The sequence below is a fragment of the Cynoglossus semilaevis genome, chromosome 14 (assembly GCF_000523025.1).
Source record: "Cynoglossus semilaevis isolate Cse_v1.0 chromosome 14, Cse_v1.0, whole genome shotgun sequence".
NCBI classification, from domain to species: Eukaryota; Metazoa; Chordata; class Actinopteri; order Pleuronectiformes; family Cynoglossidae; genus Cynoglossus; species Cynoglossus semilaevis.
The window spans coordinates 15506818-15528103 of record NC_024320.1 but is presented as its reverse complement, the minus strand read 5'-3'; the positions used below and the strand labels follow the sequence as shown (position 1 = coordinate 15528103).

The 21286-nt window shown below is 39.3% G+C and overlaps 4 protein-coding genes across 7 annotated transcripts in view; 3 read left to right on the top strand and 1 right to left on the bottom strand.

The window, feature by feature from the left end:
- Positions 1 to 3217, top strand: part of nbeal1 (neurobeachin-like 1) — a 30773-nt gene extending 27556 nt beyond the window's left edge. The window contains exon 56 of the mRNA XM_008325329.3: positions 422 to 3217. Coding sequence (XP_008323551.2) covers positions 422 to 454 — 33 coding nt within the window. The 3' untranslated portion in view covers positions 455 to 3217. The remainder of the gene's footprint in view (positions 1 to 421) is intronic.
- LOC103389747 (uncharacterized) lies at positions 2958 to 10356 on the bottom strand. Its single transcript, XM_008325302.3, has 9 exons — positions 9690 to 10356; positions 9563 to 9600; positions 7935 to 8069; positions 7772 to 7840; positions 7421 to 7684; positions 6486 to 7258; positions 6261 to 6398; positions 5698 to 5809; positions 2958 to 3413 (listed from the first exon to the last, which is right to left on the bottom strand). The coding sequence occupies exons 2-9, from the start codon at positions 9597 to 9599 to the stop codon at positions 3340 to 3342; spliced, it is 1602 nt and encodes a 533-aa protein (XP_008323524.1). The 5' UTR covers position 9600; positions 9690 to 10356; the 3' UTR covers positions 2958 to 3339.
- A 149-nt stretch (positions 10357 to 10505) lies between these two features.
- LOC103389745 (adrenodoxin) lies at positions 10506 to 14673 on the top strand. Its single transcript, XM_008325299.3, has 4 exons — positions 10506 to 10913; positions 12770 to 12894; positions 13043 to 13172; positions 14098 to 14673. The coding sequence occupies exons 1-4, from the start codon at positions 10771 to 10773 to the stop codon at positions 14204 to 14206; spliced, it is 507 nt and encodes a 168-aa protein (XP_008323521.1). The 5' UTR covers positions 10506 to 10770; the 3' UTR covers positions 14207 to 14673.
- Positions 14674 to 14805: 132 nt separating this feature from the next.
- LOC103389744 (transmembrane protein 163-like) lies at positions 14806 to 20520 on the top strand. 4 transcript variants are annotated; one of them, XM_008325298.3, is made up of 9 exons: positions 14806 to 14868; positions 15902 to 16184; positions 16806 to 16925; positions 17954 to 17997; positions 18073 to 18164; positions 18751 to 18847; positions 19236 to 19368; positions 19575 to 19716; positions 19825 to 20520. In XM_008325298.3, exons 2-9 carry the CDS (start codon positions 15938 to 15940, stop codon positions 19883 to 19885), a joined length of 936 nt encoding a protein of 311 aa, XP_008323520.1. In that variant the 5' UTR covers positions 14806 to 14868; positions 15902 to 15937; the 3' UTR covers positions 19886 to 20520. The 4 variants fall into 4 exon arrangements, with proteins under 4 accessions (XP_008323520.1, XP_008323519.1, XP_016894534.1 ...); XM_008325297.3 differs by lacking the exon at positions 14806 to 14868 and adding an exon at positions 14930 to 15167; XM_017039045.2 differs by lacking the exon at positions 14806 to 14868 and adding an exon at positions 15191 to 15647 and having other exon boundaries at positions 15917 to 16184.
- Positions 20521 to 21286: the final 766 nt, after the last annotated feature.

Here is a 21286-nt window from a genome sequence, read left to right as displayed (position 1 = left end):
ATGAAGTGGTTTATCAGCTGATGACCTAACCTCATCAGTCACTCATCAGTCATGTCCCTCCTCCTTTTTCCTCTGTACCTCACCTTTTACTTTACTCCTGTCTTCCTCTGCTCCTTGGACATTTTTTCCACTCACCTCATTGGCTTCCTACTCTTCTTACATCTTTTCCCCTTCTTCTGCTACTTCTCCCAATTATTATTCCCCTTTTACCCTACATCCCTTTTCCCTTTCTCTCTTTTTACCCCTCCCCTCATCTCCTATTTGATTGCTCTCATTTTTGTCTCCTTGTTCTTTACTTTTCCACCTTTTTGTTCATTTTCTACTTTTTCTACTCTCTTCCATCTACCTCCCTTCACATTCCTATCATTCGTTCTCCTTCCCTTCCTCCTCCTGTTCCTGTTCCTCCTCCTTCATCTCTCAGATGCGTTCCGGTCAGGTTCCAGCAGAAGAATGACTCAGATCTCTTCAGGAGAGACTGTCTACAATACCCAGCACCACCTTCATCAGCACCACTGACCGATCCCCGCCCTGCTTCCTGACTCCTCCACCCTGACTCCTCCTCCTATTTCACATGGTCACCCAGTCAGCCTTCACACACATGTCCTCATTCTTTGTTTTCTTCACTCTTAAATGTTTTGTACCTCCTGACCATGGTCATCAGGTTTTTTTGAGGTGTGTGCGTGTGTGTGTGTGTGTGTGTGCGTGTGTGTGTGTGTGTGTTGGTGTTCATGTGGCTTGACTGAGTGATGCTGGCGTCTCCGGTCTGACCCTAGGCAGCATCACACTCAATGCTTCATTATCTCTTCCTAAAAAACACTGGTGTTAGGTGTTCTGAAACTTTTTCATTTCCATTACTTGTAATGTGAGTGTGTGTGTGAGTCAGTGTGTGTGTCTTGTGAATGTCAGCATGTTGTGTGTGGACTGTCGTCTCCTGACTTTACCATCAGTCAATATTTTTACAAAACGTCAGAACAACAGAACCTGGCAGTGAAACAACTCCCCCTGCCTTTTCTGTATCTGTCTGTTCCTCGTTGTCTTTTTTGTCGATACTTTCCTTTTTTGAATAATGTATGCAATTTGTTCTATTATTGGTCAGTTCTGAGATCTAATACAGCAAGACGTGTAGATAAAAATGAACCATGTTAGGTTTGGCCAAAGAAATTTTTTTTCAGTTTCATCTCTTTTGCATTATAACTAGAAGGAGTCACTGTCAGCTGTCAGTTAGGACTCCAGCCTTTTTCAAAGGACAACCTTAGGATTTAACTGATGAAGTGTTTGAGAAATTAGCTGTTAATGTGCTGCTAAATCAGCTAGCATGCAGATCACGTTAGCATAAAGCCATTCAAAATCAAGGATAAAGAAGGACAGTAAATATGCTTTTCACTAAATTTATAATTTCCTTAACCCTGATAAATGCATTTTGTGAAAAAAATGCATCGACTCCTGCAGCGAGCCTCCAGGGTTTGTGTATCATGTTGTCCATCTTTATTCTACAACACCTTAAAACACTACAATCTTCCATCTAAGGATCAGTGCTAGTGCTAGAGGTTTGATTTCTTCTTTATGTATTTTGTGTGACTTAAATGATTTTTTTTTTTTGGTGAGCTTTTACACAAACCATAGCAGTTTAAAATCTTATGACTGTTCATTGGGGAAAAAGACAAAGGAAAAATACATTTAAGGGCTTGTTTAAAAGTCAGTGAGTGTTAAAGCAATAGAGCTCGTCCGCCTGTCGCTGCTTTCAGATGTACAACAGTCATTCAAGTCTTCCTGTAGAATTATCCAGATTAGTAAACTTGACGTTGTCCGTCCTCTTTCCAAGCTCAACCGCCTCTAGTGCTTAAACTATCAACTTCCAGTATTCTACATCTCGTTGTCACTGCAAATAATGTCAGAAGAATCGGTCAAAGCATTTGCGTTGCCTTGAGAATCTGCACAAGTTCATCTTCATGTCTTTGTTGAATTATAATTGGAAATTTCAACCAAAATAAAACAAAAAAATCAAACGCTAAAAAAAAACCTCCCTTTTCAACAATACATTAACTTTCACACTAATGTGATGGTTCTGTTGTTTCACTAATTTGACTGAATTTAACTTGACAGAAAATCCGCTGATCCCAAGAAATGTTTAATAAATATTCCAATACAGTTGCAAGGGACACAAATAATTGATATGCTCAAACTATACACTTTATACAAAAGACTACCTGGGCATACATACCAAAATGTACTCTAGTTTTTCAGTTTTTAAATTTGAACATTTGAATCAAGAAATAGTATATTCACATTTAGACTGTGGAAGATTTTTGTCAAATGTAGTTTTGTCAAAGGAGACTTTGTGCCAGTTGTAACACTAAAGATCCAGTTATGTGAGCCATTCAAGTAACATGACACTAAAAACACTTGGAATCATTTTTTCAGGCAAACATAAGATAAAATGGACCAGTTTTGCCTAGTAAGATAAACAGTTCCTGGAACCGTCTCCAGTTCCTCATACCTGTTCTTGAAGTGGAATCTCACCTAAATCTTGATTGAGACATTTTTCTTTTTCCTATCCACAGTTCTTGGTACATGTTGTTAGCATGAAACTTCACTGTGCGTCAATGTTGATACAAACTCTAAAAATCTTAGAAGTGCTGCTTCTTCGTTCACTCGTGTTTAGCTTCTTTTACACGTCATAGGGAGACAGAAAAACACTGACCAATCTTTGTCCTTCCTCTAGGATTTCTGAAAGGTGCATTAGAGTGTTTCTCCTTCCAGACAAACGACCACTGTTTGAGTTTGTTCGTCAAACAGAGTGCCTTTATCTGAGTGTGATTTGTTTTTTCTCTCATTACTGAAGATTAAATGTGTGTGAATGGAGTGAGGCAGCATTCCACAATTTAAATCCACTGTTTATTTTTCCAAGAAGGAACCATGAAAGTACATGAATCCTTTTTTCTTTTTTGTCTTAGCTGTTTTTTCTTTTTTTTTCTGTCACTATCACCAAATGGATGTGTGTATATCTTTGATTATTTATGAATATATAAATATCTATATATAGAAATGTACAGCATGATTTTTATTTGGAGAAAAAGTACTTTTTTGCACTTTACAGGTACTAAAGTTGTCAGATTGTTTTAACTTGGCTCTTGTTGTCTGTAAAAAATAATAAATGCTTTGTTTTATAAAAACACACATTCATGTGAAAACGATCAATAAAGTACAGAGGAATTTCTGACTGTGTGAATTGTTTTGCATAAAGACGAAAGAAGGAAACTGAGATGTGAAGGTAATATGCATTTAGAGTTTTATTGGTTGGTTCAACAGCTAAGCTGAAGGTCTGACGCTGTGTTTTCTTCATGCAGTGACAGGAAATGAACAGAGGGAGGCTCTCTCAAGGTCACAGTCGGCTGCCGTCCACCAGCTCTCATCTGAAGGAACAACGGGACCGTGTCAAACAGTAACAGCTCCATCATTAATAATGGTTATTATTAGTTCACTATGGTTGTTATCCACTTTTTCAGGATTATATAAAAACTTAAAAAATTTAATTTCGTTGTAAGTTTCGTTGTAAGTCGAGTTATTTTTTACAACACAATAGTGAGAAATAGTTTAGATAGTAATTGAAACTAGATTTTTGGGGTTTTATTTAATACATCTGCCATTTTTTGGAAGTAGTTTTGGTACCATGCAATAAGGACTTTTAATTGTTCAAGGAGAGAAAACAATGTTAAAATTGGTTAAAGTTGATGGCAGCACTTACACTATTAAAAGTAATGTAATCATTACTAATATGTTATGAAAAAGTGTTAAATGGGACAGTATGTTGACTAAAAAATTGATTATCATATCAAAATATGGTATTGTATTAAATCAAACATTCTGGCATCGGTTCAGAAGGTCTGTTCCTCATTACTTCAACCAGGATGTAAACAGATAGGATGAGGGACAGGGACAGAAAAACAAAAATGTAGATGGAAAAAAGTGCTGCACATGTGGCTAAACTAATCACACTGTCCTTCAATACACTTTTAAATTTTGTCCACAAGTTTTGTTTTCTCAGCAGTGACTTTGGTCCAGGCAGTAAAATGTTTGATGGATTCACATTTATCCATTGGTCCAGGATGTCCTGCAGCTGACGTCTGACCTGTGACAAGGTTGGAGAAACAACCTCGGTGTTGTCCAAACGATGGACATTGGTGGTGGATGGATTAGGTACCAACAGGTCATGGCAGGTCTTCCTCTTCACCCTGTTGGTCTCCTCTTCTACCTTTTCTTTAAGATCTCTGACTTGGTTGTCTTCAGGTTGTTGCTGAGATCTGTTGCACTTGTTCAGACAACAGATTGGCTCAGCAAGGATTTTTTCGATGGTCTTCGCTGCCTCGTTAGATGAGCAATGAACATCTTTTATCTCCTGTTTGTCTGTCTTGACATATTTGATGAATTGATCTCTCTGCCCGAATTCTTCTCTTTTCTGCTTTTCTTCATTTTCTTCTTGAACAGGGTCTTTGTTGTGGACATGATGTTCACCTGCAGAGCAGAGGTAACTCTGGCCATCCTCATAATTCTGAGAGACGGTTTTCTCTTGGAGTTTCTTTAAAGGCTCCTCTACCTCCAGTTCTTTAAATGCCTGTGATCCAAAGTTAGCCTGGAGGTGGTTCTCACTGTAGGAGGTGGAATAAACCAAACGAGACTGGGAAACCTTCACGTCTTGCTCAGTGCAGGTTTCACAGGACCCATCTACGGATCCAGCGGGACAGAGATCAAGCTGGAGGCTAGTTCTCTTCAGCTCCTCTGCTAACACCACCAACATGGAGCTTTTCATAAGGACAAGCCTAGGGATGAAGGTCTGCTCACACAGAGGACACATAGATATGACCTCCATGTCTTCTGTGTCCCATTGGTCTTTAATACAGTTCATACAGTAGTTGTGTCCACAGGGAATGGTCACTGGATCATTCAGTGAATTCTGACAGATGGAACAGGAAACACTTTCCTGCTCAAGTTGATTTACCTATTACGGAAGGTTCTTCAGTATTTTATGCCAGTATCTGATGTTGCATTACTACATATATACACTAGCTTTTGCTTCTATTTAATTTGTACTTGGCTAAACACTGGCTAATTTGTAACTAAGGGCTAACTGATCTTTGTTTCCCTTTGTACTTCCCAACTATCTCTTTCTCAGGTTAGGAATGAGATCAAAGGATTAAAGGTCTTTTTTTATCATACATCAGATTCTTAATATATATATTGGTATCTTTTTGTGAACTTTAACAGATGTAGGTTCATGTTTTTAGTAACCTTTAGTATCATTCTTTCTCTCTTACCTTTTTTTTTGCTAATGTTTAGTATTCTCAGGACTAACTTTACCTTCTAAACCTGTAATTTTGCTAAATGTTTAGTTATCACTTATCATTGTGTCCTTTAAGTAACTGCTTTGCACACCTTTTGTTTTATTTAATTGTTTCTATGCAAATTCTGACATTTATGACTAACATTAATATTTAATGAATTATTCTTTCTAAACTGTAACACTTTGTTTTCCTGTTAGCTTGCTTAACTTTCATCATAGAGACATTTTAATAAAATAACCTTGATGGACATTAAACATTTACATGAGGCAAAAGACAATTTAAAATATTTAATTCTAGCATAATAAATTTTACCATGGCATTAAAATAGGGCTCAAAATACGTAGTGTGTGAATCTTACCGATCTGGAACATCTCCATACACACAGGTTTTTCAGTGTGAATATCAGGATGGCCTGGTTTCCAATCACTGTATGTCCATTCAGAGCTGTCTACCCAAGATGCCTTCTGGTCCTGAGGTAGACCACGAACACACACAGAAAACACATACACGTAAATCTTCTACATTTTTTAAAATTCGCCTTTTGCCAGTTTTTTAAGAACTTTAAATCTTAGATTTTTTTTTCATCTGCTAAGGACAGAAAATCTTAAATCACTGCTCAGTGGAATTTGCCTTGGTCAATGTTTCCACTAGAGTTATAAAAACACTATCAGTCCTGCTGATAACGTCTCTGAATATCTCTCTCCTTGACCTTGTTGTTTTACATGGGTCAGTGCCCCGCTAATCAGCTAATGTACTGCTGTGACGTGGATAAGAAAATAATCAGTGATGCAACGAAGCACTGGCTCCATCAAGTCCTGGTAACATGCAGTGGAAACTTAGCTTTTATTGTAGCTTTTAAAGTTGTTTAAAAAAAATAGAGACAGATCAAAAGTCCATGAACATCGGTGAAAAGGATCTGACCTGGACTGTGCCTCCGAGCCATGTCAATACTGGGTTCTTCTCACCACCCTTAGTCACCAGTGAAACCAACCTAGAATGCAGATCACCACTGGTTATGGACGCAAGCTCAGCTCCTGGGGCACGAGTTTTGCAGGAGACCTAAAAGTCCAAGACAAAATAATGCAGAGAGTTTGATTCAAAGAGTCATACGTACTCTAGAGTGACTGTGGAAGTAGGTCTTCATACCTGTGCCTCCTTGAAGGTCATTGGCATTTGGTTAAACTCATAGCAGATCTTGTGGAATACAAATCCTTTGCATGTCATCTGGGTTTTGATCATAGGAACAGAGGGTTCTGTTCCCTGTCTAAAACCCTCTGGTATGGGCATCATGCGTTGGGTTCCCTGCCTGAAGCCATCTGGAATCTTAAAAGCTGGTTCTGTTCCCTGTCTGAAACCCTCTGGTATAGACATCCCTGGTTGGGTTCCCTGTCTGAAGTTTTCTGGAATCTTAAAAACAGGTTCTGTGCCTTGTCTAAAACCATCTGGTATTGGCTTCATGTTTTGGGTTCCTTGTCTGAAGCCTTCTGGAATCCTAAAGGCAGGTTCTGTGCCCTGTCTAAAGCCAGCTGGGAGTTGAAAAGCTTTGGATTCCTGACCACTAGGTTCAGTTCCCTGTCTGAAACCACCTGGGAGATGGAAGGCACTCTGTTGCTTTACCTCACCAACATCTGGAATCAAACCTGTGGGTTCGGTTCCCTGTCTGAACCCACCTGGGAGATGGAAAGCATTCTGTTTCTTTACTTCAACATCTAGGATCAAACCTGTGGGTTCGGTTCCCTGTCTGAAACCACCTGGGAGTTGAAAAAGACCAGGTTTCTCTAGCTCAACAACATCTGGGATCAAACCTGTGGGATCGGTTCCCTGTCTGAAACCACCTGGGAGATGAAAAGCCCTCTGCTTCTTTACCTCAATAACATCTGGGATCAAACCTGTGGGTTCGGTTCCCTGTCTGAAACCACCTGGGAGATGGAAAGCATTCTGTTTCTTTACTTCAACATCTGGGATCAAACCTGGGGGTTCGGTTCCCTGTCTGAACCCACCTGGGAGATGGAAAGCATTCTGTTTCTTTACTTCAACATCTAGGATCAAACCTGTGGGTTCAGTTCCCTGTCTGAAACCACCTGGGAGATGGAAAAGACCAGGTGTCTTTACCTCAACATCTGGAATCAGACCTGTGGGTTCGGTTCCCTGTCTGAAACCAACTGAAAGATAAGAAGCACTGACTTTTTTAACCTCAACATCTGGAATCAAACCAGTAGGTTCGGTGCCCTGTCTGAAACTATCTTTGGGTGTAAGAGAAGATGTAAGCTGAGGAATATTGGATGGATGTTCCCCTCGTACCCAACCACCATCACCAACCCTTTGGGCTGGGACGTCATCAGAGACTGCAAGAGAGAGGTAAATTAATTGGAATAAGATTTTAATACATATCACACAGTATATTAAAAAATAATGGTTTCTTGTTTCCTCACGTTCATCTGTCAACCAGTGTCGTCTTCTCATCTCACCAAATCCATTCCCTAGAGTTGTACGGATGGTAGCTGTACAAGAAGCAACATTACAAATGTTTGTTCTAAAGCTACCTGGTAACTTAAGGACTTAAAAAATCAGGTGTCACTTGAGTCACTTCCTCACCGACTTCCTTGCTCATGTCACTGATGTCATCCTTCAACAGGTTGGTGTTAAGGTCTCCAGGAAATGTCCTTGGGGAGTCCCCGCTAAAGACATCGGTGTTCTCCTGAAACCCTGGGAGAGGGCGAGCTTGAAGGCCTGTGATAGGTGAGGGAAATTAGGAACATTTTGGGAAACATGAAATCAAGTTTTTGATTTCAAAAGGCCATTGAGTAACCTTTTTAGATAAGCACTTGAAGAACATTGTTTTTTGTTGGTTTGTGAAAAGTAAATGTTTAATATTTTAATGTTTAGGTACTTAACAGAAGACAAATATTTGATCTTCAAATTACAGATTTTTTTTAACTGATTTTTAACTAGTGACATGGTAAAATACAAAGAGATATTTATTATTTATGCGAAGGGTAAAACAGAAGAAGAGTTGAGACAGAGTCCAAATGTGCAAAGGCCTTTTATAATAAAATATTAACAATTGTCCCACAGCCATAAATAATCGGTACAGGTTTATTAATCATAAATATAATCTTCGTGCAGATGCAGAGGTTAGAAGATTACACTATCAGTTTTTTTCTGATAGTGTAAACATTAACACATTTATTGATATAAATGGAAAATAAAACAGTAAAGACAAAAGACATCTGAAAGTTAGAGTAGAAATGCCTGAAAATCTGAATTGTAATCAAAGTTTGAAATCGGCAAGAAAAAGAAAGAAAAATATGCTTGTTAGCTTAAGAAGCTACAGTCTACTGAAATATAAGCTTCATTTTAAGCTCCAGCTAACTGAAAATATAATTTCAGTATAATATTGAAAATACATTCCATCATTTTCCTTCTTACAGATTTATCTTTTGGAGGGAGATTTGTTTCATGTAACACTGTAAACTCTATTTAGGAAAAATGTGTTTTGTGAGATTGGGCTAACAAGGAAAAAAGAGAGAGAGAGAGAGAGGCGGAGAGAAAGAAAGAAAGAAAAGACAAAAGACAGATGTTGAAATTTCAATAAATAAAAGCAACTGTCTTTTTGCCTCTGAATCGGTTAACTGTTCAAATAACCTGTTCCATAGAATCGGCATAAACTTCATGTAGGTGTGTGAATGTTTGCCCTGAAAGAACTTTTTAGGATTAGGGAACACTGGACTGTTGTACCAAATCACATTTGGTTTCTTTCGTTTATCACTAAGCCATTTCCAATTCTTTCACTAATATTCAAAAATGTTTATATGCTTTGATGTCAAACACCCACAGGGAAGATGAAAATGAAAATGAGACTTAAATAATAATAGTAGAATATTTTATGCCCATGTTGTTGCCCGGGCCAATCCATTGTACTTAGATATTGTTTACAGTATGTGGTGAGTGATGTCTAATAATCTTCTAGTGGTTTTGGTGACCGCTTGCCAATAGTTGTTTTCATGCAAAAGGAGGTTTAAGCTAATATAAATCTAACTTTAAATATAATATATTTTGTGTTTAGAATAAATTAGTAAATTATAATAGGCTAATTTAAATATTTTATTACATTTTACTCAAACGTTTTGGAAATATCCAACTCAGTTTAATTTGAAGTTATATAATGAAACAATTAAAAATGTAATAACATAAAATAATAATAATAAAAAAGGCATTCTCACCTGACAGGGTCAGGAACAGCAGCACAATCCTTAACATCCTTTTGGAAAAATAAAAAACAAACGTTAATACTTGGCTGACTCTGTAGTAATCATGTCACCTGTAAACAGATGATAGACTGCTACTCACCTGTGACACTGAGTGACTGACAGCCTGAAGGCTGCAGGTTTATATATGTTTATGGATCATAAACCTCAGCTGGAGCCTGATAAGGCTGCAGCTATGATGGCGTCACTCTGGCTTCTCTTTCCTGCACAACCTTTGACCTGTGATGTAACAGGAGCTCATTCATTCATAGCCAGGTTGTCCTAACACACTTCCTGTTTTTCGGGTAAACCTTTAAAAGGTGAATGGCATCTGAACCAGCTCAATCGATATTTGTGAATGTGGATTTCGACATATGACAGTGAAGGCCACCTTAAGTCAGTCAGAGGGTAGAATGCCACTGTTATTTAAAATTCTGTTGTAGATATTTTACACACATTCTGTGTGTGGTTTGCTTATTTCCCCAAAGCATGTTTTTATTCAGATAAAAATCTCCCAGTTCCAGTGTATCCTCTTATGATACATCTGATTATATTCGAATGTAATGTAATATTTGTAGGAAATACTCTAGACATATACTGTTTAGATGTCATTGAGATATTATTGTTGCTGAAAGAGTTTCCAAGATAACTTAATTTAGGAAAAGGTTAACCCCCTACTAAACGGAGACTTCAAGATAAAAGAGGTGATTAAATAGAAAATGTACCCGATTATGTGTTTACGATGTGTTTTAATATGAGGGGTTTTAATTTACTTATTTAAACCGATCACGTATTTAACGTTCTACAGCTTTATCTTATGTGAACGTAATTGGGGAAAAATAGCAGCACGTCGGCGTCCGGTCCTTTTACTTTGTAAAAACTAGTCTAGAACCGGGAATTCCTGTAAGGGAGATGCCTCCGCGGACATTATCGCGAGACAATCGACTGTTTATTCTTGTAGAAGGTTAAACACACGTGAGCCACGGACCGCAGTTGTACTTACGTAATAAGTGCGACAGTAAAAGAGTACAGTACCTGAGTTTAGCTCAACTTTGTTAGCATTTAAATTCAAACAGCAGCTTCCTGTCCCCCCTCGTACACAAGCGAACAGCGCAGCCACTGACTGCAAGACCGTGTCCGTGCAAAGAGAGGAGCCGTGACATTGTGAACTTTAAGTCACGGAAATGGCTCTGGTATCAGCAGTGCGTAGAATCGCCCAGGTTCGGTTACGGGACTTGTGTCGTCGGTCGACGGTTGCGGTAGCGGTGTCTCCCGGAGCCTGTGTGACCGGGCTGAGAAGCTTCACGGCCGGGACACAGTCGCTCAGGTCTGTGTTCTGTATTTCCCAAAATGACTGTGAATAATGTTTGAAATCTGTTATTTTGTTGTCTACTAACAATTTCTCTTATTTCAACATACGCCTATGCTTTTGTAAAATGTTCTTTTAATAGATTACGTCTATTTCCAGAGTGGTTAATAAGATGTTATGTGAATATTATTAATATATGTTTTAGTGCACATTCAAAGTGTGATAAAATTGTAGTAAAAAATGAACAATAAGCTCAATTCTAAGGTTACATCAAGTGCATTTTAAATTTATAAATATGTGTGAAATACTACCGAGGTAGATTATTCCAAAACATTTAGGTCATACAATGAAATACTAAACAATCCCTGCAAGAACTCAGCTGAGGTTCTACAAGATCTACAAGAGTTTTTTTTATAGCACAGATGAACTCTAAAAACCCTAAAATGTTAGTGTCAGTAGATTGTACAGTTCATTATCTCTTCAGAACTACATCCTTCTCTTGTTTAATACAATCCTGGGGCATCCTTGTGTTTGCTGTTAAGTTTTGTTGTTTTGTTGAGGAAACACAGGAGTTGGACCAGTGTTTAAACACATAACCTGCAATCAAATTGAAGATAAACCTTTCAGTTAGTTTTGGCATTGTTATCATGATGTTATTGCTGTTTGACATAGAGGAGATTAGCAATAAAAAAAAAACAGCAGTAGAGCGACTTCTCCTGTGACCTCACAGGCCAAAACATTAAGGTTTTCTTTATAAGCCTGTGTAGATAAAAAACATGCATTCGCTGGTGCTTATATAATAGAAGGATTGCATTAGCCATACATGTGTAGCATTAATGAGCATGTGTAGCACATGAGCTGCCTCCTACTGGTAAAAAACAGCCTCTCATCACATGACATCTTAAAGATTTTAGTTCGTTGTAGTTTTTATATCCATTCCTGTAACCCTGAAAGGATTAGCTGAGCTTATCTCTCACTTTCCTTTATTAAAAGAAATCAACTGTTCACTGGGAACCGGGATTTACTGGTTCACTTCTGCCCCGTATGGTTGATTTGTGCCATTGACATAAACCTGAAACAAATTCAAACTAAAGTGACTGACTTTATGACATTGGCAGCAGTGGATCAAAAACATTGTATGACAGTATAAAATCACTGCTTTTGTGACAAAATTTAAACTCTGTTCTTTGGGGTTTTTTTTTCCAGCCATCACTTGTCCTTCGTGATTAACTGATTCATCTGTTTGTCCACTTTCAAGGCTTCTTTCATTCAAGCTTCCAGCTGTTGTTGCACAACCACTGTTTACTTCAATTCAGGGTGAAGGTTTGCTTCACCAGGCTGGCCTTAACCTGGCTGACACTGGACGTGTGTGTGTGTGTATTTGTGTGTTGATGTCAGGCGACCATGGAGAAGCAGTGACCCTGTTGGAACTTCAGTTTTCTGAATCCAGAATGTGCCTATTTTTTTTAAAGCATTTTAATCCTTTTACTTCAGATTGTAGTCAGATTACTCAGAGGGTTTACTTTGTTGATCTCATGTTCTCCCACTGAGTTTAAATCCTTTATACATTAGAGCTGCCTGAGACCATCAGAGCGATGGAGCAAGAACAGTCTGAACTGAGTGTAATTCAGTGTTCACTTGAAGCCAAGAAATGAAACATGTCATTGTAATAATGAAAAGACATTGACTATGACTATCCTTGAGGAAAAAAAGCTGATACTGTAAGACTGATATTAAATGAACTCTCATTTTCATGTATGAACATTTTCCCCCAAAGAATCATTGATGTAATCTATAATACTTACATTATAATCTCTCTTTCTCTCTCTCTTTCTCTCTCTCTCACTCTCTCTCACTCACTCTCTCTTTCTCAGGTCAGATAATAAAGTGACTGTTAACTTCATCAACAGAGATGGAGAGAAGATCACAGTTAAAGGTTCACCTGGAGACTCGCTGCTGGATGTGATTGTAAATGAAGACCTTGACTTTGACGGCTTTGGTTGGTACACACACACAATCACACAATCACACACACACACCTACATTTTTCCTGCATGACCAGACCTGTGTGAAAGTTTGCATTAGAACAAGCTGTCTCGTCCATTCTATTGTTGTTACATGGTTTGTTTGTGCGCGTGTGTTTTTAGGAGCATGTGAAGGAACGCTGGCCTGCTCCACCTGCCACCTCATCTTTGATGAAGATGTTTTTAAGAAGCTGGAGCCAGTCACAGACGAGGAGCTAGACATGTTGGACCTGGCCTACGGTCTGACAGAAACGTAAGAACATGGGCAGAAAAACACTAGACAGAGAGTACTGTCATTTAAATTTGCTTAGTAAACCCTATATTTTCTTAACACCATTAGAAAACAGCTGAAGGCCAGTGTCAGGACAGATGTGACGAAAGAGCAAGAAAAAAAGTCTTGTAGTGCGACCTGCTATGATGTATGGTTTAGAGACAGTGTCTCTGTCTAACAGACAAAAGGCTGAATTGGAGGTGGAGGAGGTCAAGATGTCAGTGGATGAGATTTTCACTGGACCAGGGTGGACAGGATTAGAAATGAGCAGATCAGAGGGACAGTTGAGGTGGAGATGTTCTGGACGTGTTGAAGAGAGAAGACAATCCTTTGGGCAAAGAATGTTGGTGTTGGACTTGATAGGCAAGAGGGGGAGAGGAAGACCTCTGAGAAGATTTGTGGAGGTTGCGATGAAGGACATGGTTTTGGTGGGTTTAACAGTAAAGGATGAGATGGAAGACAGTGGTCAATGCAATATCTGAAACATTATTAATCAGGTTAAAACTTGAACACAATGAATGAGATTGTGAGGGACTGTACACTGATTAATATTGTTGATTACAGGGGCTTCACAGATCTAGAAGAATTTACTGTACAGTAATGAGTAAAATGCACCAACTCTAAGCTTTTTGATTCATGCTTTAGCATATTGTTCCTTTTTTTTTCACAAATAAAAAGACAGACAAACATATACAGTATACTGAAGATGTACAGAAAAAGTTTTTTTTCTCTTAGGAATGTTAATAACGCTACAGTTCCACCAAACCTTTTTAGTGGTTAAATAATTCCAAAATGAATGTATGAAATAATGAAAGTAATTTTAGTTTGAAATTGGATGAATCCATTTATTCATCATGTTCAGTCATTAACACCTTAACCCCCTCCTCCCCCTCCCTGTTCTGCTCAGCTCTCGTCTGGGTTGTCAGATATGTTTGACCAAATCACTGGAGGGAATGGTGGCCAGAGTTCCAGAGAGTGTGTCAGACATCCGGCAGAGTAACGATGGAACTGCATAACTCTGGCTTCACGGCTGACCTCCAGCATTGTCGCTGCTCTGGAGTGTTAAAACCAGATGTGGTCAGAACTGATTCCACTCCTGAACACATGCAATGGACAATTCCGTAGCTGTGCCGAGCTGCACTGCTGTCAAAGCTGCTCCAGACGACTGCAGCAGGATGTGAATAAGAAATAAAGTCAGTGCATCTGAGTTAACATAACATGTAGTTGATCTAAACTCAGGACAAACTGTTGGGCCACTTCATTATGTAACTAGTGAATACAGACAAGGCACATAACATGCTTTATTGAGTTCTATTTACAGACTTAGACATTTATATAAACTCTTCACTGCTGTTCTTTTCAGATCTTTTTTTATCATGTAACCTTTAAACTTCCTCCTGTGTACGATTATACAAAGGTATAATCTGCACATGGGGAAATTTTTAAACAGAAATATTATAACAAATAAAATCTATAAGATTTGTTTGGTCTGTTTGTATGCAGTGTTTGAAGTATTTCTTTCGTTCCGCTTAAATACAAGACGCTTTTTTTCTGCCTTGCTCTTTTTGTCCAATAGAGGGCAGCATGGGAGTATTTAACGTGTCTTATTCAATAGGTTTCTAAGCAACAGTGTTACCATGGAGATGTCTGATCGATTCCATGTGATAGGGGTCCACAGGTGTGGTGATGATGCTGCTTTTGTGTTTGTTTATTTGTTTTTTAAAGTTTGAACACTTAGCACTAGAATTAGTAATTAACTTGTTTTGATTCATAGAAAAAAATGGAATGTGTTATGCGTTTGATTTGTCCACGTGTGTGCACGCAGGCGTCAGACGAGAGAACAATTAGAGAGCAGGTGTGGTTGTATCGCTGCACCGTCACATCGAGCCTCGGTGTAAATGTTTTTGTCTCACTGTCAAATTTAAGGGTCCAAAGATTCTACTTCTGGTACCACCTTCAGAATAAGAGCCTTCGATTGTAAATATTAGTCACCACTGAGTTTTAAAAGTACTTTGACTCACACTGTTAATCTTAAATGTGACCATGTCTGTTTTTGTCTAACTTTTTGCTACATGTGGGGGTAACCGACTTTGATTTCACAGTAGCATTTCCATTGAGTTTGAGCAGTCGTTATAATTTACTGTGGCTAAGGTTAGTTTGGTTAGTTTCCCCCTTTTAACTAATACACGCAGCCTGGTGTCTATTATCATTGTTGTGTAAAACTCTGTTGTAAAGACGCCTGTGTCACTTTGAACAGCGTGTCCTCAGAGGATGTCAACACAGGAAGAAACCGGTGACGTAACGTCATAGACACCAACTGAAGCAAAACACAACCATTCAAACCATCATGAATGTCGTGGACACTGTCGGAACTCTTCACTGCAACAGAACCAACGAATGACGTGTTAGAGTGTAGTGACCAGTATTGACAAAATAATGTATTTATATTTGTTACAGGTAAAGTTGTTCCGTGGCTTTGTTTTCTACGTCTTACGTTGTTGCTGTTGCTGTTCGTTTCAGAGTGAAACATAAAAACAGTGGTTTTGTTGTGACAAGATGATTTCCTGTTTCACGCCACCTCAGTGTGTGTGTGTGTGTGTGTGTGAGCGAGCTTTGTCGCGGGTGCAGACGCACACCACAGATATACACACCACACACGCACACACACAGGAAGAGTGTCGATATTTTCTTTACTCCCTCTCCTCTCTGAGGTCTTCTCACCCCAGTGCGACATTCCTGTGGAGGAGATGACGGACTCCACAGAGTCCAGGGAGAGGGACGGTGTCCAGCAGCCTGTTGAGGCTCTGGGCCATCACACTGGACATAGGACTGAGCAGGAGCAGGAGCTTCAACAGCAAACGGAGGTCCAGAAGGTGCAGCAGCAGCAACAGCAGCAGCAGGAAACTCTTCATCAGTTCAGTCCAAACAGCAAGACGAGGTCCGCGGAGATCATGGATCGGGAGATGAAGATCACCGACAGCATAGATACCAGAGGTGAGAGCTTTGGTGCTGTTTCTCCCTTGAACAAACTCTCGTTCTTCAGTTTGTTTTGAAGAGATAAACTCTCATTAGACACGTTATACATTTCAGAGAAAATATTGCTTGCAAGTAAAAGTGTGGAATGAATCGAAATTAACATGAGAAAAATGTCAAATATCAGATGGAAGGTTATTGTTTTGTTAGCCAGTTTGTTAAAGAGTTAATATATTAAGTTGATGATAGATCAGTGGCAGGTAAAGAGATATTTAAATGTCCAGTATAGAATAAGAAATTCAGAAATTTAATTTTGATAAAAAAAGTTTAAGAAGTTAAAACCTTAAAATTAGAAGGTGACATCCATAAGATGTTGAGAAAAATCTAGAGAAGCTGAGGTAATACCTAAAATTTTGAGATAAACCTCACAATTTGAAGACAAAACCCAGAAATATTCAGATGAACCTGGAAAATCAGAAGATTATAAACTGAATGAAAGTCAAAATTCTGAGATACATATAGTCAAACCTTGAAACTTCAGAGTGATAAATGTAGGGATCTGATTTTTTATTTTTTTTTTTTTTTAGTTGAACTCCTTAGAAATGTTGTTGATGATCAAATGTAAACGTGTTTGTCTCTCAGGTCTGCTGGAGAGCAGTGTTCGTCTGAAGCCTCACGAAGCTCAGAACTACAGGAAGAAGGCTCTGTGGGTGTCCTGGACGTCCATCCTGGTCACCATCGTCCTCGCCATCGCTGCTTTCAGTCAGTGACACAAACACACACACACCAAAGATTTAACAATCAGAAAAGTGACGAGCAGAGACAAACCCAGAGACAGACCAACTTTTGTTACTCAAAATCACCACTGCATTGTGGGATTGGTCCTGGTGTTGGATAGTTAGAGTCAGTGAAGACAGACATGTCCTGCAAAACACGTTATTTATCTTTTTGTGTGTAAATATTACAGCTGCAGACACACGTGTCTTTGTTCATCCACACTCAGCAGGTAGAACGCTGAACAGAGCTCTCAGCAGCGCCCTCTGTTGCTGGAAACAGCCTGAAACAGTGTCTCATTGGAGACAAAATTCATAGAAAAATCAGAAATGAGCTGGAGGCAGATTATGGAACAGAGTCAGAGTTGGGTCTGAGTCAGAGCTAGAGTCTGAGTCTGAGTCCAAGCTGGAGCAGCTTGGTCTCCTCACAGACAACAGAGTGCAGCACCGTGTTTTTATCACTCATTCACCACGTTTCACCACGTAACAAAATGCTCTCTCTGAGAGAGAGAGAGAGAGAGAGAAAGAGAGAGAGAGAGGAGGAAACAACAGTGTTTTATTATATTCTGGAAAAAAATGGAGGAAGCCATGCTTTCCCTGGTCTCTGCAAGAACACACTACCACTTAGCCAGAGAGTAGTAAAAAAAAAGATGGAGGAAGAATGAAAGTTAGAAGTGATGAAGGTCAGTAGTAAGAGCTGAGCTGAGGAGAATCTGTCCTCATAAGAATTCAGAAAAAAATAAACCTGACAATTGCAGGGGTGTGTGTGTGTGTGTGTGTACACATGTGCTTGTGGCATGTTACATACCACCGTGTAGATGATAATCTACTACTGTCTCCATCAGTGAGTTCTAATATTTGATTTTATGATATTTATGAGAAAAAATATCTTTGTTCAAATATAAAATATCAGTGACACAAACTGACCACAGGAGGCAGTGGTGGACCAGCACCACACGGGTCTGCGTAAACAAAAACATTCTAATGTCTCACTGACTCGTCTCTCTGTATTTGCAGCGGTCTCCATCATGCGCAACAGTGCGTCAGCGTTTGGCTTTGCTGTGAGTATGATTCTCCCTGGTGTTTTCCTGAAGCTTCGTCGCTGGATGTAAATGTGTGACTCTCTCTTCTCACAGTTTGATGCCACTCTGGATGTGCTGTCGTCCATCATCGTGCTGTGGCGATACAGCAGCGCTGCTGCAGTTCACTCTGCCCACAGAGAATACATGTGAGTGCAGTGACACGGCATGAGTGTGAGGCTACATGAGCAGACCGTTCCCCCTCTCTGTTCTGATACCTTTATATTATACAACCAAGCAATTCAAATATGAGAACGTTTAATTTCTACAAAAAGTACAAAAAAATAAATTCTTACTTCTTTTTTCCAGACAGTCAAAAAGTTCAAAAATAAGAGTCTGTGAATGACAGACTCTAAATACCAAAAGAACTAAGTCCTATATGACATTCCTTAAAGGTTGTTCAAAGGTTAAACATCTGAATGGTTGAAGCTTTTATTTGTCTGAAGCCAAACTTTTAGGTGATGAATGTCAAATTTAAAATTCTAATAGTTTTAATCTTTGGTGGTGAGTGACAAATGGAGAGCAGGGAGAGATTGTTGTCAGACATGACACCTGGAAAATCCCATGCTCCCAGTACATGTGGACTCAGACCTCCCATGTCTTTGGCTTAGTTAAATGTTGTTCAGATCGACGCTGTGCTTTATATCACACAGATGGAAGACAATTCATTTTTCAGTGTTGTTCAACTACAGACTGTTATGAGTGATACTGACATCTCCTCTTACGCCTGTCCAGAGCCTGTGTCATCTTAGGTGTCGTTTTTATCCTGTCCTCCCTGTGCATTCTGGGTAAATCCATCCATGACCTGGCAACCAGGCTGCTTCCTGAAGTGGTGAGAACCTGTAAAATGTTTAATTGCTGTGGATAAACATCACAGCCCATGTGGTTTATGACCTCATCCCAGGTTACCAGTTGACTTCATCATTTCTATAGTGATGATGATATGATATTTTAGGAAGCATCATAAGATTTACACGTGACATTAGTGACATTATTCATACACACACACAAAACACACACAGGGAACACACATCCACATGGGGCTGTTTAGAATAAATGACAGTTAAAGGGACAGTAGTTCTAATCATCAAGACATCAGTGGACTGTACATGTGTCACAGTGAAAAACACAACTTGGTCACAGATCTCAGGTCAGTTCTACTCAAGACACAGATCCAGGGCTGATGTCTAGAACTTTACCTTGTTTTTTTTTCTTTTCAGGACAACTTCCTGTTCAGTGTGGCCATCATCAGTGGGCTGGTCTGCATTGTCCTGGCCGTCATAAAATTCATGCTGGGAAAAGTCTTGACAAGCCGAGGAAAAGTCTTGACGAGTCGAGCACTGATCACTGATGGTAGGTGTAAACGAGAGATGCTTGTGCTTCATGCGGTGCGATGAGATTAATGAGTTGACCTTTGACAGACACAGACATTGGAGGAATCTGTCACACTGGTGTCCTGACTGTACTGGAGGTCACATGACCACAGGAGTACGAGAGAAACAAAAAAACAGACTGACTTGAAACGTATCTCATGGAATTCACTTATTTCCCATTTCTAGGTTTTAATTCTCTGGTTGGAGGAATCATGGGATTCTCCATCCTCATCAGCGCTGAGGTCTTCAAACATGAACCTAACGTCTGGTACCTGGACGGGACAATAGGTGTCCTCATCGGCCTCATCATCCTGGCCTATGGAGTTAAGTAAGTTAGATTGTGATCTAGATCTAGACATTTTAAATAGCCTTTCTTTTGTGAACCGTTTACTGTTGGGTTCGTTGACCTTAAAAACATGGTTGTCTGCTTCCACAGACTGCTCCTGGACATGGTCCCACGAATCCGGCAAACAAGGAACTATGAACGTTTTGAGTGAGAAACCCCAGGAGAAAGGAAGTCCGACTGATGGCCTGAATCTTCATTATAGATGATGTTACAGAGTGAGACTGGAGGAAAGTTTTAGGTGTTTTAATATTTAAATTTTATTATACTTGACTTCAGCAGAGTGGAACAGGGTATCGACATTAGGTACAGACTTGTGGGCCAAGAAATAAAAAGATTTTAGGTGATGAAGAACCAGGTGCTGCTCCCTCTTGTGGTCAGTTTACGACTTTAAGAGATTAAGCTGACTACTGAAGTCATAAATAAGCACATTAAAACTTAGTGGTGGAAGTGATGTTATATTTTGAAGAGTGAGTGATTTCCACACTGAAGCTGTGAACATTTTGTAATATTTAAATTGAATTTGATGTCGGTTTTATCTGGTCAGACTCTGACACAGCAGACATAGATGATGGAAGCATTGACGCAAACGGACCAATCACAGTTGTTTAAATACCTCAGTTTTACATCTTTGGCCTGTATATAAACATGTGTTGTGAAATGACGTGAGTCTCTGACTGTAGTCTAGGCGCAGCCGGTGAGACTGAAGCCATAGACCAATCCATAAAGACTGCAACCATCACTTCTGTTCCTAGTTGTGTGGAAGTAAAACGTCTTTCTTTAGCTGCCTTTTGTTTTAGTTTTGTCTCAGTTCTTTCAGCAGCTGGACCTGTAAACATGAAAACATAGATGTCATAACTTCTAAATCAAATCTGCAGAAGGTTATGTTTCTCTCTCTTACGTAAAAAAATAATTTATGGCTACAGTTAAAGTTAGGGTTAGGGTTTGTTCACTTTAACTGATTAATTGGTTTATGAAATGATACCCCCTATTTTTTTGAACGATGTTTTTAGATTTTATTTTTAGTTGCTTCTACACTGTCTTCTCCCCTATTGAATTGCACCTGGATAAAAATCAGATTGTATTCCTATTTACACTATATTACCAAAAGTATTGGCTCACCTGCCTTGACTCCTACTATGAACTGAAGTGCCATCCCATTCCTAACCCAGAGTTCAATATGATGTCAGTCCACCTTTTGCAGCTATTACAGCTTCAACTCTTCTGGGAAGACTGTCCACAAGGTTGAGGAGAGTGTTTATAGGAATTTTTGACCAAAAATTTTTCTTCCAAAAGCGCATTGGTGAGGTCACACACTGATGTTGGTCGAGAAGGCCTGGCTCTCAATCTCCGCTCTAATTCATCCCAAAGGTGTTCTATCGGGTTCAGGTCAGGACTCTGTGCAGGCCAGTCAAGTTCATCCACACCAGACTCTGTCATCCATGTCTTTATGGACCTTGCTTTGTGCACTGGTACACAGTCATGTTTGAAGAGGAAGGGCTCCAAAGTGTTCCCACAAGGTTGGGAGCATGGAATTGTCCAAAATGTTTTGGTA

What these genes read in the sequence shown, in the direction of transcription:
- LOC103389747 (XM_008325302.3), bottom strand. Translation starts at nt 9,599, where the DNA reads ATGTTAAGGATTGTGCTGCTGTTCCTGACCCTGTCAG. An exon ending in TGACATGAGCAAGGAAGTCG is followed by an intron (nt 7,841 to 7,934) that starts GTGAGGAAGTGA and finishes CTTCTTGTACAG; the next exon opens with CTACCATCCGTACAACTCTA. An exon ending in TGGTCTTTTCCATCTCCCAG is followed by an intron (nt 7,259 to 7,420) that starts GTGGTTTCAGAC and finishes TCCATCTCCCAG; the next exon opens with GTGGTTTCAGACAGGGAACC.
- LOC103389745 (XM_008325299.3), top strand. Translation starts at nt 10,771, where the DNA reads ATGGCTCTGGTATCAGCAGTGCGTAGAATCGCCCAGGTTCGGTTACGG. An exon ending in GCCGGGACACAGTCGCTCAG is followed by an intron (nt 10,914 to 12,769) that starts GTCTGTGTTCTG and finishes TCTCTTTCTCAG; the next exon opens with GTCAGATAATAAAGTGACTG. An exon ending in CCTTGACTTTGACGGCTTTG is followed by an intron (nt 12,895 to 13,042) that starts GTTGGTACACAC and finishes GTGTGTTTTTAG; the next exon opens with GAGCATGTGAAGGAACGCTG.
- LOC103389744 (XM_025062784.1), top strand. Translation starts at nt 15,627, where the DNA reads ATGTATTTATATTTGTTACAG. An exon ending in TCTGCCCACAGAGAATACAT is followed by an intron (nt 18,165 to 18,750) that starts GTGAGTGCAGTG and finishes ACGCCTGTCCAG; the next exon opens with AGCCTGTGTCATCTTAGGTG. An exon ending in TCGAGCACTGATCACTGATG is followed by an intron (nt 19,369 to 19,574) that starts GTAGGTGTAAAC and finishes TCCCATTTCTAG; the next exon opens with GTTTTAATTCTCTGGTTGGA.